Raw genomic sequence first — 13,947 nt, 5'->3', positions numbered from 1 at the left:
AAAGTAATCATGGCAACAAACTTCAGTAAATGTGATTTTTATAAGTACAAGACTGAGAAAAGAATGAGTCCTACATTTGTGTGACTAGGTTCCGACTCAGTCGGGACAGGTTGAAGCTTTAAGAAGAACCATTTCATGATGTTTAGTTCATAATTTGACTGGGACTGAATTACCAAATCAAAGGCATACCATGAACTCCTTTTTCATGGACAAGGAAAGAGGAAAAGGTATTCTGTAATTCATTCATGAAGAGAAGATTAATGAAGATGGAAGTAGGAGAGTGGAAAAAACACAGTAATAGGATAGAAAGTTTGTAGGTATCAAATAAGATTTCTGAGGAAGTGGGAAAGCAAAAAATGTCAATTATGGTAGAAATATGTTTTAAGAGAAAGAAAAGCAGGGGATTGTTAAATAGGATGGAGATATTATGGGTACAGACTACAGAGTATCTGTATACTGACCAAAATATGCTCTAAAGAAGATATCAATGATGTTACTTAGATAAGATTTAAACACAAGAATTTCCATTTAAATAAATAAGAACCTATTTGATTTATGTCACCTACCAGTTACAGCCAATCGAGTTTTTTAACCCCATCTAACCCATCCATCGACCTTCAGTGAAAATCATCCACCCAACTGCTTATTCTCCTACATTCTCCTGATCCAATGCTAGAACACATTAAACATAACTATCATATACATCCTACTGCTACATGGAATTACACCCATTCCAGCAATCAAATGGGCTCTCTCTCTCTCTCTCTCTCCGTGTGCATGTGTACATTCGTGCATACATATAGACATGCACACATGTATATGCATAAATGCATGCATAGATAACAGCATGTTATTTCTTATGGCTGTTACATAGAAGAGCTACCAATGCAGTTGAGGTTACTTGATCAGGTGTGGGAAGCCATGTGTTCACCAGACTTTTGTTGAAATTAAATCTAGTGCCTTGTGAAGCCACTATATCCAAAGCCAGTTAAACTTAACATGCTCCCCTCTTTACCTCTCCTTCCTTTTGTCTTTTTTCTTCAACCAAAAAGAATCCTATCTGGTTTACTTTTTCCCCTAATTCTTCGGCATACACTATCTCCTATTCCTTCCACTTTCGCACCTTTTTTACATAGATAAATTGTGAGATTCAACTTTATTTGGGAAAATATACTAGGTTGTCAAGGTGTAATGGTTGAAGGGCTCAGTGCGAAACCAAAAGCACTAATCAGTTCAGGACAAAGGAGATAACAAAAAAAGGTTATGATTGCAACAAATCGTCTAAGGTGCATCTTCTTTTTCAAAAAATACTGCTTCAGCCTTAAGCATATCAAGTGGTAAAAACTAGCATGACTTCTCATAGATGAATGGACATTCACGTTTTAACACGAAAAGTATCTCCTTATATGAATACAACTGACTAGCAAAGAACATGAGTCAAAAAAATTATGCATTACATACACTACTAAAATTTTTAAAAAAGAAACATGGAGAACACCAGTTGTTGTCGATAATTTCCTTAGCTATCACAACAGGCAGCCAATCTAGTCACATAGCATTCTTCTACTTTCTCCAGTAACAGTATATATTAACTTTCTGCAGTTTCAATTAAAGAAAAGGGAAGGAGTCTGGCAGCCAAACAGGAGAAAGAACAGAAAGAGATATCACAAAATATAGAGAGAGTTTGATCTCTTTGGCTTGCAGCAAACAAAAAGAAAAGCTGATAGGAATCACCACCTTACTAAAAATTGAAATTGTTACTAATGAGTCTGCACAAGACCACAACCACCACAACTAAATCCAAGTCCATCTATACAATAATTAAACATCATACATTAAAAGAAGAAATAACATTTTTACAACACTGTGTAACGACTATAGCTACAGCATCTAAAAACACAGTTTTATAACTGTCCCATTTTCCTCATAATCCAGCAACCAAACAAATCAAAAGGTAATTGAAGGGTCTATGAACTTTCAGGAAGAAATTCTTATAATAGATCAAACTAAATATTGCATTATTCTATATAAAAGTTTACAGCCTTTACACACTAATAATAAGCATGCAGAACTTGCTGAGAGGCCAACAGTTGATACTGTCCGAATACAAATTTACTTGTTGCTTCAAGCCCACAGTATCAAAGTCCTGCAAACCAATTGTTTTTGAATTATAAATTTGGTTAAATGGCAGGAGAGGATATTCTTTTGATAATATTATGTAAAGCTCAAAATATGGTGATCTTTACTGCGCAAGAAGCATCAGTCATGAGACCAAAAGAAAAAAATAAGGTGCATCAGTTATGTCACCTCACATCAGAACTTTTTATATGCATAACAGTTATCTACATTTACCCTATAATATTGGTCTGAACATGAAACAAAACTGGGCCATTCTGGATTTAGCCAGAAGAAATAGGCATACTCCAGACTTGATCCTGGACCAATTTGAACATGACCACAAATCTGATAATGTACATGCATTCTCTCCACTTGACCTCAGTTTGTATGAGCCTTTTTGCACCTCACATTGTTCCTTCTCTCCATTTCAATCTAGTTTTTGTGAGAGAGTTTTGGGCCTTGATTATGAAAAGGCACACAACTAATCTTAGGTTGGCCAATCAAAAGAGTGTGGAGAGGAAGGGTGGAGGCAGGGGTAGGAGAGGGGGGATGGAGGGGGGGTGATGCGGGACAGGTGGTTTAGGGAAAAAAAATAAGAAGGGAAAGGAGGAAGAGGGCTTCTGGAGTCTACCAATTGATGCGGGACAAGTGATTTAGGAAAAAAAATAAGAAGGGAAAGGAGGAAGAGGGGTTCTGGAGTCCACCAGATGCCAAAGACAAGTCTTTTTCATTAAAAATACTCTACCCACAACAGAATACATGGGGGTTCCATATATAGCCCCCTAAGCAACTACCCATGATCCCCACAAATGATCATGTAACTACCCATGATCCAACAACATCATGGTTCACTACAATAGCTAAATACAGTCATAACAAGCCAACAACTAACAAAAGACGAAAATACATAATAAATAATGAAAATACACAAGAAAATAAAACTAGGGCAGCCAAAGTGCTATGCACGCCGGCGACGCCTATACACATGCTGGAAACGGTGGTCTGTGTCCCCACCAACTCCCCTCGGCTGAGAAGAGTTCGCCTCTGGCGAAACGGATGTCTGGTAATGCTCCAACAGGTCTGAAGCAAGTCGTTGAAGCTCATCTCTGCTGATCCAGGTATTATCTGATCGAGGTCGACCATGCCATCTGACCAGATATCGCTGATAACCACCGTTCTGCGTACTAACAATCTGATCGTCCAAAATCTGTTCCACTATGTCTGTGATCTGCGGAGAAAAAGGTACAGGAGGCAAGGCAGGAGCAGGAGATATATTCTCAAAATTGGATGTGGGGTCAGTGTCAGGCTCATTGAATAGATCTGCAGGAATAGTTGTCGGACCTCGGTAGGCAACTAAGTCTTCTACATTAAAAACTGGATTAATCCCAAAATCACTTGGAATATCCACCACATATGTATTAGGTCCAACCCGTTTCAGAATTTTGTATGGACCCATACTTCGGGCGTGCAATTTCCTAACGGCTCCTGGTGGAAACCGTTCAGGTCTGATTCTGATCATTACATCATCACCCACTCGAAATTCTTGATAACGTTGACGTAAGTCAACAGCCATTTTATATCTCGCATTATTGTTTTCAATTTTCTTATTAATCTCTTTATGTAAATTTTGCATGTATTGCGCAAAAGACTCAGCGGTCTTAGAGATTCGATTGTTAGGTGCTACTGGGATAAGATCAACAGGTTTTCGCGGAACATAGCCTAAGACAATTTCGAAAGGGCTCAAACCAGAGGTCCTATTCACAGAACTATTGTGGGCAAATTCAGTTGTGGATAGGAGAAGATCCCAATTACCCGAGTGGTCACCCACTAAACATCGTAGAAGGTTTCCTAGACTGCGGTTGACCACCTCAGTTTGTTCATCTGTCTGAGGGTGATAGGTTGTAAAATATTTAAGCTTTGTACCCATAAAATTTCAGAGGGTCTTCCAAAAATAACTAACAAATTTGACATCTCTATCAGTCACTATCGATTTTGGAAGCCCATGGAGCCTAACGACCTCATCAAAGATGATCCTCGCAACTTTGGAGGCATCAGAAGTCTTGGAAGTGGGCAGAAAATGTGCCATCTTAGAGAACCGATCCACTACCACGAGAATGGAATCATGCTTACTTCTAGTCTTTGGCAGCCCTAGCACGAATCCATACTAATGTCCTGCCAAGGACGGTCTGGGACAGGAAGGGGGGTATATAAGCCAGTGTTTTGTTTGCGTTGTTTGGATAAGTGACAAGTACGACACTGACTAACAATTTTCGCGACATCCCATTTTAAACTAGGCCAATAAAATTTTTGTTCGACCATATCAATGGTCTTATTTCTACCAAAATGGCCAGCTATTCCTCCCGCATGGAGTTCCCAAACAAGAAAATCTCTAAAGGATGTTTGAGGGATACACAGCTTGTTTCCTCGGAACAGGAAAGCTTCAACCACAAGGTAGTCACTATTGTCCCTGGTGTGACCTTCTAACACACTAGCATAGATCTCAGCGAAGTCCGGACAAGTTGCATAATCAGCAATCATACGATCAAATCCAGTAACCTTTATGCTGACTAACAAGAGTAATGCTACACGTCGGCTTAAGGCATCAGCTGCCTTGTTGTCAATTCCCGCTTTATGACATAACACGAAGGTGTATTCTTGAAGAAATTCAGCCCACTTTCCATGTCGTGAACTCAATCGTTTCTGGAAATTCAAGTACCTCAAAGTTTCATGATCGGAATATAATACGAACTCTTGAGGTAACAAATAATGACGCCAGTGACGCAGCGCTTGGACAACTGCGTAAAATTCTTTGTCATTGGTGGAATATTTCGTTTGGCATCATTTAGCTTCTCACTGAAGTATGCGATAGGATATTTTTCTTGGCTTAAGACACCACCTATACCTATACCAGATGCATCACAAGAGATTTCAAAAACTTTAGTGAAATCGGGGAGGCGCATTACTGGGGCTTCTGTCATTCTAGTCTTGATCTTACGGAATGCCTTTGAAGCCGCAACGGTCCAATGAAATTCACCTTTCCGGATACAATCCGTAATCGGGGCAGTGATCCTACTAAATTTTTGATAAACCTCCTATAAAAGGTGGCTAGGCCGTGGAAGCTTCGCACCTCAAATAATGTAGTAGGCTCGGGCCATTCAAGAATAGCTTGGACTTTCTGTGGGTCTGCTGAAACACCCTCAGAAGACACAACAAACCCTAAGAAGATTACACGATCAGTCATAAATGAACACTTCTTAAGGTTCGCATATAGGCTTTCTTTTCTTAGTGAATTGCAGACCAAACATAGGTGTTCAAGGTGTTGTTCCTTGTTTTTGCTATAAATTAAGATATCATCAAAATAGACTACAAGAAATTTTTCCATGAAAGGTCTTAGCACTTGGGTCATAATTCGCATAAATGTGCTAGGTGCATTTGTCAACCCAAAAGGCATGACTAGCCACTCGTATAATCCATCCTTGGTTTTGAAAGCTGTTTTCCATTCATCACCAGGGAGGATACGGATTTGGTGGTAACCACTCTTAAGGTCAATTTTGAAGAAGATAGTGGCACCTGCCATCATGTCAAGCATGTCATCCAATCGTGGCATTGAAAATCGATATTTAACCATTATCTTATTGATTGCCCTGCTATCTACACACATTCTTCAAGTGCCGTCTTTTTTGGGCGTTAGAAGTGCAGGCACTGCACGCGGGCTAAGACTCTCTCGGATGAACCCCTTTTGGAGTAGTTCATCAACTTGCCGTTTCAATTCAGCGTGTTCAATCGGATTGAGTCTATAATGAGGCAAGTTCGGGAGAGTCGCCCCTGGGACCAAGTCTATGGCGTGCTGAATGTCACGCATGGGGGGAAGTTCATCAGGAAGATCCTCAGAAAAGAGATCCTTAAATTCTTCTAGAACATGATGAACTTCCTTCGGAAAATCTATTTGAAAATCAGGAACAACTTCTTTGGACACTAACACAATGAATATGGATTCTTGGGCTGCTGCCTTCTCAAATTCCTTAGGACTAATGATATGAAGGCGCTTTTCAACCTTCACATCCTTCTTTCCAGCAATAGAAGGCCGAGGAGGCAAAGGGTTTAGTCGAATTTTCTTTTCTTGGTGAACAAACGAACAGGAATTGGATTTGCCATAAATGGTCACATCCAAATCATAAAACCACGGTCTACCAAGAATGATGTGTCCAACGTCCATGGAAATAACATCACACCAGACCTTATCATTATATTCAGAAAAGTTGATTTGGACTAGACAATGCTCAGTGACTGGTATAGCGGTTTTATCCACCCAAGATACATTATAAGGGTTAAGATGAGGCACTGTCTTTAACTGTAGCTTCTTGACAGTTCTTGTGGATACAACATTGACACTACTTCCACTGTCGATGATAACCTTGCAGCTATGCTCGCCACATTTGATATAAGTGTAAAATATGGATCGACGCCTCCAGTCATCATCTTCTTGCTTAGGTTGTGTAAGGACACACCTAACTACGCCTAAAGGAGTGGAACCCTCAAGTGAGCCGTGTTCCTCACCTTCATCTGACTCTTCAGGGTCTATCTTTGGTTCATAGACCAACTCATCCTCTTCATCATTTCTATCTTCTTCGATGACCAGTGTTTTCTTAGTAGGACATTGACTAGCTCTATGCCCAAAACCAAAACATCTGTAACACTGATCTCGAGAAATTTTGGGTGGTTCACTTAAAATTCCCTTATTCTTTTGATCATTAATTTTTGGAGACTCTATCGCTTGATTTCTAATATTAGGCTTACTCCAAGTGTTAGTTTGACTATCGTCGGTGAACTTATGATTGGCCTCCTTAAGATCAAATCGCCTAAAGGTTGTCTTATTAGTATAAGCATGTTCTAATGAATTGACCTCGCGTAGAATAAGCTCTTTTTGTAAGTCATCTCGCAATCCGGACCTAAACCTAGAAAGGGTCAATTCCACACTCTCGCGTGCATGGCATCGCATGAAGAATTCATCAAAGCGAGCGATGTACTCAGACACAGGTTTGTTTCCTTGAATCAGTCTTTGCCACTGATCTAACAGGCGACTCTTATAGGATGTTGGGAGATATTTTTCTTTTAACTTCTCCTTCATTTCATCCCATTGTACCACAGGGGGTTGCCTAGCTCTAGCAAGCATATTTTCTATTGTGTTCCAATGCAACTTTGCGAGACCAGTGAGCTTTATTTTTGCAAAACGAACTCTGCGATCTTCAGATAGATTATACCATTCAAAGTAATGGTCCATATCAGCGAGCCAGTCAATGAAGATTTTTGGGTCGAGACGACCATCATAACTTGGTGCATCGATCTTAATACTGTGCATTACATGCTCATCTGGTGTCTCACGCGCTCTTAGATAGTCCCTTTGGTGTTGTTGCCCAAGGCCTCTGGGGCGGGGCGGTTTAAACTCACCAAGTTCAGACGCTCCATCGTTGTGAGTAACTTGGAGGTTGGTGATTGAATTTTCAGCCAAAGTCAAGCGGGTGTTCAGCCTAGTTTCAAGGTCAGTGATCCTTGCCCCTAATCTGGTTTCTAATGCTGCTATGGCATCTAACACCTGTTGATTTGGGTTAGTAGACATCTCATGTGAGTAAGATGTACCGCTGCGAGTTGTCATGCTCTAGAATACAAAAATTCCTAGATATAAAAATAGCATTCAGATTAAAATCAACAATTTTGACTAAAAGGCTTATGTCAGAGTCTTGGTGGCTCTCAAATTTGCGTAAGTGATAACTAAATATCAGGACCTTAGATACTGCCAACCTTGGTCTGGGTCATGCAAAATTCTTCGCAGGGTAATCTAATAAAAGTGGGGTTCTTCAAATCGATTAAGGTTTCACCAGATTCAAGTAAAATTTCCTAGTTGCCTTTTGAGGATTTGAAGATAATTTGTAAGGCTCAATATGTGTTTTCAAGGGGCACAGGCTCTTATAAAGTTAAGGTCCTATCTCAAACCGACAACATGAAGTGAAAGCAATAACAATCTAAAGATAAACTAGTTTATAGGGAAAGGCTGAAAAATTATTTAAAGAAAAGATACGACCTTTTTCTTACAGATCTGAGTTAGTGGAAGAGTTTGGACGTCAAAGTGCAGGATGCAGAACCGAAACCCGACGATTTGTAGAAGAAGTTGCTGGAAGACGGCTGACTGCGGGTATTGTTGTGGAAGCCCAACACGCTGCAGGGTCTAGATCCAACTGTAGAAGCCTGAAAGCCTGGTCTGCGAGGCAATGGGCCAAGGACTCACTTGAGCCCAAGTGAAAATGGGCCAATGGCTGATAAGTCGGCCCACTCGCCCGAGCAGAATACTATAGAAAGGACCCGAAGCTTCTGGAGTGGCTTCGGATCCCTTAGGGCAGTGGGAAAAAAACACTCTGAGGGAGGAGACACCGGGCGAGAGAAAGAGAAGACGAAGTCCGTTGAGGGAGGAGATCTTCGTTTGGGGGTGATGGAAGTGACGAAACGACGTGGGCGGAGGCGGCGACGGAAATCGGGGGTGGCAGCACAGAGGAAGAAGGGGTCTCGGTGAGATGAGAGGGAGAAGAAGAAAGGGGATTAGGGTTTTTAGGGATGAGGTATGGGAGGGAGAAGATCTCAGTGAGCTGGGAGGGAGAAGAACAGGGTGGACTCGAAGGTTGGTGGAGGGTGGAGGCAGCGGAGAAGATGAAGGGGGAGGTGGCGGTGTGACCGAAACAGCGGTAAGAAAGAGGTGGCGGGGTGGGGTGAAGCTGCGACGCAGCGGCGCGGCGAGGACTGAAGCGGCACAGCGTGCAGAGGAGCTCGGCAGCGTTGTTCGTCGGCAAGGAGGCGGTGCTGCGGCTTGCCGGCGGCGGCTCTGCGATGGAGTTCTCGGGGAAGAAAGGTACACAGTTTTTTTTTTTTTGACTAACTAGTGCAACTCACGTGCGATGGAGCACGTGTGCCTCACGTGGGTTGGGGCACGTGCAACTCACGTGCTTTTTTTTCTTTTTTTTCTCTTTTTTTCTCTTTTTTTTCTTTTTTTTTTTAGAGTGGATCCGGGCTAAGAAACTGGGTAACAGGTGAGGGACTTACCCGTTAACCAGTGCTCCTTCAACCTCCCGACAGTTTCGGGAGGTGGTTCCGGACTCTGTGGCTACTGCTGCAGAGTGGATCCCGTGGCCTGCAGTGGTGGACGGCGGCCGGCCTCCCGCTCCAAGCAACGTTTCTCTCCCCGGATCTCTTCTCTGTGAGTGGGGTCTGCGGCTGCTACGGCGGAACTGAGAGACAGAGATGAAAAAAAGGAGGCGAGGCTCCTTCCTTTTTTGGTCACACGAGTTATGCGTGGTCCTTCAAGGCGCTCCGGCGTCCGTGGTGGTCGGGGTACAGCGTAAATCTCGTGCGCCCACCTGAATCCAGAAATCCGGCGCTGCTCCGCCATACGCAGGGTGAAACTTCTGTGGGAGTTTTCGGAAACAAGGAGATAGCAAAGGGATTTTTTTTTTGTAGTCTGTCCCACTGCAGCCAAGAAAATGGTAGAGAAAGGGAAGGGGAGGGAAATAGACAGACAGGATCAGGGCGTTGGCATAGAGGCAAAGCCCTTGTTTGCTCTGATACCAAACTGATGCGGGACAGATGGTTTAGGAAAAAAATAAGAAGGGAAAGGAGGAAGAGGGCTTCTGGAGTCTACCAATTGATGCGGGACAGGTGATTTAGGAAAAAAAATAAGAAGGGAAAGGAGGAAGAGGGGTTCTGGAGTCCACCAGATGCCAAAGACAAGTCTTTTTCATTAAAAATACTCTACCCACAACAGAAGACATGGGGGTTCCATATATAGCCCCCTAAGCAACTACCCATGATCCCCACAAATGATCATGTAACTACCCATGATCCAACAACATCATGGTTCACTACAATAGCTAAATACAGTCATAACAAGCCAACAACTAACAAAAGACGAAAATACATAATAAATAAATGAAAATACACAAGAAAATAAAACTAGGGCAGCCAAAATGCTATGCACACCGGCGACGCCTATACACATGCTGGAAACGGTGGTCTGTGTCCCCACCAAGGGGCTTTGGAGGGGTGTGCCCATTTATCTTAATTTCTAATATTTTTTTATCCACAGTCTACATGGCCAGAATTTGCTGAAGTCTCAGTAATTTCCTGTTCCCTATCTTGCATGTAATTTATAACCAGCTGATGAGACAAGCCTAGGCCTTACTGGGATCACAATGAAGCTCTTGGATTAGAAGATTCTGCCCTTCACAAAAGTTGAAGATCACTCCTCATGATATTTGACTGAGAATTCAGATTCACTTCAAGTATTACTACAAGAAACATAAGAAGTGTGCAGTAAAAAATGAGTTTGGAAACTTGTAAGTTGCACAAACACAAGGCTTTTTAGGATATATCTGTAGTGAAGACTGCACATGGAAAGAATGACAAGATGGTTCTTGATCAACATCCAAGAATGAGGGAAGATGTACGTGATGACATGACGTCATTCCATATACAATGAAACCAATTACTGGGCATTATGCTGAAAAACTGGGAAGCACCATCCTGAAATATGACAGCTATTCATCCTTGAGTTAATATGATCAACTTGAAAATCATATAGACAACTACTGTTTGTGAGGCCCTTGCATTGGAGTTCAATGTTTGATACTATTGAGAAGCTTTGAGTGCTCCTGTGCTCATGTTGCTTTTCACCTCATATGGAAAGACAGACACTGATGTCTTTTGGCACTTTCAAGCCATATAGTGGACTCAAAGCATCCAAACAGATAGAAAATGCTAGCTTTACCAAATTTTCTAAGAATGAGACTTTCTTATCCAAACATAATATGAAAGAGCTGTCAAAGGTGATATATAATCACATTATTGGGAGCTTTTAACTTTTATAAAGCATACGTCTTCAAAAAAAAATATCATGCCTCTTCTATTAAGCGCAGGAATGGTAGCACAAATGCATGTGGCAAGAATAATAATGAAAAAACTTGATTAGAAGAGCAAGTGTCAAAAACTTGGCATTGAACAGTCACATATTCCTATCATTCTTTGAACACATTGGAGATCATGAATTCTTAAGGAAGATAACAAGTGAACATTGCGACGATGCAAGGATATGCATAGACATGGTGAATTAAATATTGCGAACACAACTAAAATGCATGTGGCAAGAATAATAACATTGAAAAAACTTGATTAAAAGAGCAAGTCACAAAAACTTGACATTGAACAGTCACATATTCCTATCATTCTATGAGCACATTGGAAATCATGAATTCTGAAAGAAGATAACAAGTGAACAATGTGATGATGCAAGGATATGCATAGACATGGTGAACTAAATATTGCAAACACAACTAAAATGCATGTGGCAAGAATAACAATATTGAAAAAACTTGATTAGAAGAACAAGTCACAAAAAATTGGCATTGAACAGTCAGATATTCCTATCATTCTATGAACACATTGAAAATCATGAATTCTGAAAGAAGATAACAAGTGAACAATGCGACGATGCAAGGATATGCATAGACATGGTGAACTAAATATTGCAAACACAACTATTTGCTCTTTTATAGAACTATGGCCAGAACCACTACTGTTTTGAGGTTACCTAAATTGGAGAAGAAAAATATTGTGGCAAACCAAGGATTAAGGTCAAGTTTTGTAAACTTAGACTTCGACTATGAAATATTCTGTTGGATGCATTTGATATCATGATTTGTGAAAGAATAAGTGAATGGTGTCAAAATTTAAAGATATGAAGATTTACATAGACATGGCGAACTGAATATTGCACCCAAGAATTTGCTTTTCTTTATATAGACCTATAGCCAGACCTTCTTTATATAGACCTATAGCCAGACCAACTATAGTTCTGAAGGTATGTAATTAAAATGATGATTATAGTTTCAATTATCCAAAAAATTAGTCACCAGACTCCAAATTAAGAGAAACTAGAAAATGACTCAAACAAGTTCCTACATTGTGAGGTGTGGCTTCCTTCTTCAAAAAAATTGGAGACAGAGACACAAAGCATATGAGTAAATTATGTTCTTCAGGGAAGAAAAGTTAGCATGAAATTAGTTTAATATTATTCATATAACAATAGGGGTTGTGCATGCTAGTTGAGAAAACGACAAAAATAGTCATAATCCTACATGGATGCTCCCTACATGTATAATATGGGGCATGATCCTAAATATTGGTAGATCTTTTAGTACAAGCCAATGACACTTAGTTAACATATGCACACACGCATAAAAACTACAAGTCAACATGCACACAAATTTAAATAAGGGTTAGTCACCCGAGCTCTTTGAGGTACACTTGTAGCAGAAGTACCAACTACATTAATGCATGTGATGTCAAATCTATTTTATCCATAAAACAATTGATGGCCATCCATATTTAAGGAAATTGAAAACAGGCAAGAAGAACTTCAACCGTGCGAAAGTTAATCTAGCCGATCTAGTCCATAACCAATTGGCAGATTTCCTCTCATTGATAGAAAATCGAACTATTAATACGATAGGGAAGATAATCAATCTAAGGGTATGTGAAGCAAGTTTGCATCTACCACTCCTCCATTAGCTTTGTTTTCTCCTCAATGGGTATTGTGGGTGAGTACTCCAATGGGTGATAGTATTCATACAATGCTTGCCTCTTGGCATCATATTCCGGGTTCCCCTGCTGCAACAAGCCATGGCTGCCTACTCCAAAACACAAAAGAATAATCAAAACCAAACCCGTTAAACTCTGAACACATTTTTTCACTGAATGGAGAAGAGACATACTCTGGCCGCGGCAACCATCGATCCAATACCGTGTAAGCGTACCATCAAAATCAGCAATCACCTAAAACAAGTCAAAAAGAAACCAAAGATCAGATAACTTGATACTGAAATGATTACAAAAAGGATTACCAGAACAAAACAAAACGGAAAAAAGCACCTGGAGCTTGCTCGTGCCGGCATTCCGGATCGCGGCCTTCTTCTTCTCCAATGATTCTGGATCTTGGATCACGACCTCCGAAGACATGGCAGTGGGATCTCTGGATCCTTCTCTCGGTCTAAGAGTTTTGGAACAGGAGCACCGGTGCCGACAAGAGCAAACCCTAGAGGAAGCAGGGGGGGAGGGAATGGGGGAAAGATGAGCGAAAGTTTGATGCGGAAATGCGTGAGAGAGGAGACGAGGGAATAAGGGCCGAGGGAAGGCTTTGGCACGAGAGTGGAGACTGGCTCGGAGGGGACGGTGGAGGAGAAGGCCGCCTTCGAGGAGGATGAAGCCTACCGTACCGTTGATGGAACGCAATCCTCCGGGCCGCCTCATGAGATGGGCCGGGCGGATAGATAAGGCAAAATGGTATCATACCAGGAGTGTAGTTATTTGTATTTTTCAGTTTTTTGATTCACAAAATGGTATTGTTGTACGGCAGAAACAGTACGAAATGGAATCAGACTGACAATAACAAACAAATTATACTGCCCACCGCAGAGCTCTCCCGCCGCTAAAAGCATTTCAAAAGAAAAAAGAAAAAAAAAATTGGGACAGAATAAATTTTTGTTGGATGCAAGCACTATTTGTTTATCCTTGTGAATGAACAAGGAGAAATAATATGTTAATATAAAGCTTGTGAAAATATCATCATCGTATGGCTTCAGATTTCTTCCATTTAGTTTGGGTTTCTTCTTGTTGTCTAGTTACCGATTTATGTTCTTTTCTACATGTACTGATATAAGTAGTTTAGTACTAGAGGTATGTGGTAAGAGATATGTATACGATGTCTCAAAATTGATGTGATGCAACTAAAAG

General features: G+C 41.0%; 1 protein-coding gene across 2 annotated transcripts in view; it reads right to left on the bottom strand.

Moving 5' to 3' along the window:
• The window catches only part of LOC103718964 (7-methylguanosine phosphate-specific 5'-nucleotidase A), a 28,089-nt gene extending 14,442 nt beyond the window's left edge, over nucleotides 1–13,647 (bottom strand). Inside the window, exons 1-3 of one of the 2 annotated variants that reach the window (XM_039131989.1) lie at nucleotides 13,087–13,647; nucleotides 12,930–12,990; nucleotides 12,713–12,845 (exon numbers count right to left, since the gene is read on the bottom strand). In XM_039131989.1, coding sequence (XP_038987917.1) covers nucleotides 12,713–12,845; nucleotides 12,930–12,990; nucleotides 13,087–13,464 — 572 coding nt within the window. In that variant the 5' untranslated portion in view covers nucleotides 13,465–13,647. The remainder of the gene's footprint in view (nucleotides 1–12,712; nucleotides 12,846–12,929; nucleotides 12,991–13,086) is intronic. The other variant, XM_008807988.4, reaches the window with a different exon arrangement.
• Between the last annotated feature and the right edge of the window lie 300 nt (nucleotides 13,648–13,947).

Source organism: Phoenix dactylifera, chromosome 11, assembly GCF_009389715.1.
Source record: "Phoenix dactylifera cultivar Barhee BC4 chromosome 11, palm_55x_up_171113_PBpolish2nd_filt_p, whole genome shotgun sequence".
Taxonomy (NCBI): domain Eukaryota; kingdom Viridiplantae; phylum Streptophyta; class Magnoliopsida; order Arecales; family Arecaceae; genus Phoenix; species Phoenix dactylifera.
The sequence above is the reverse complement of the archived record's forward strand: the minus strand, read 5'-3'. Positions and strand labels throughout refer to the sequence as shown.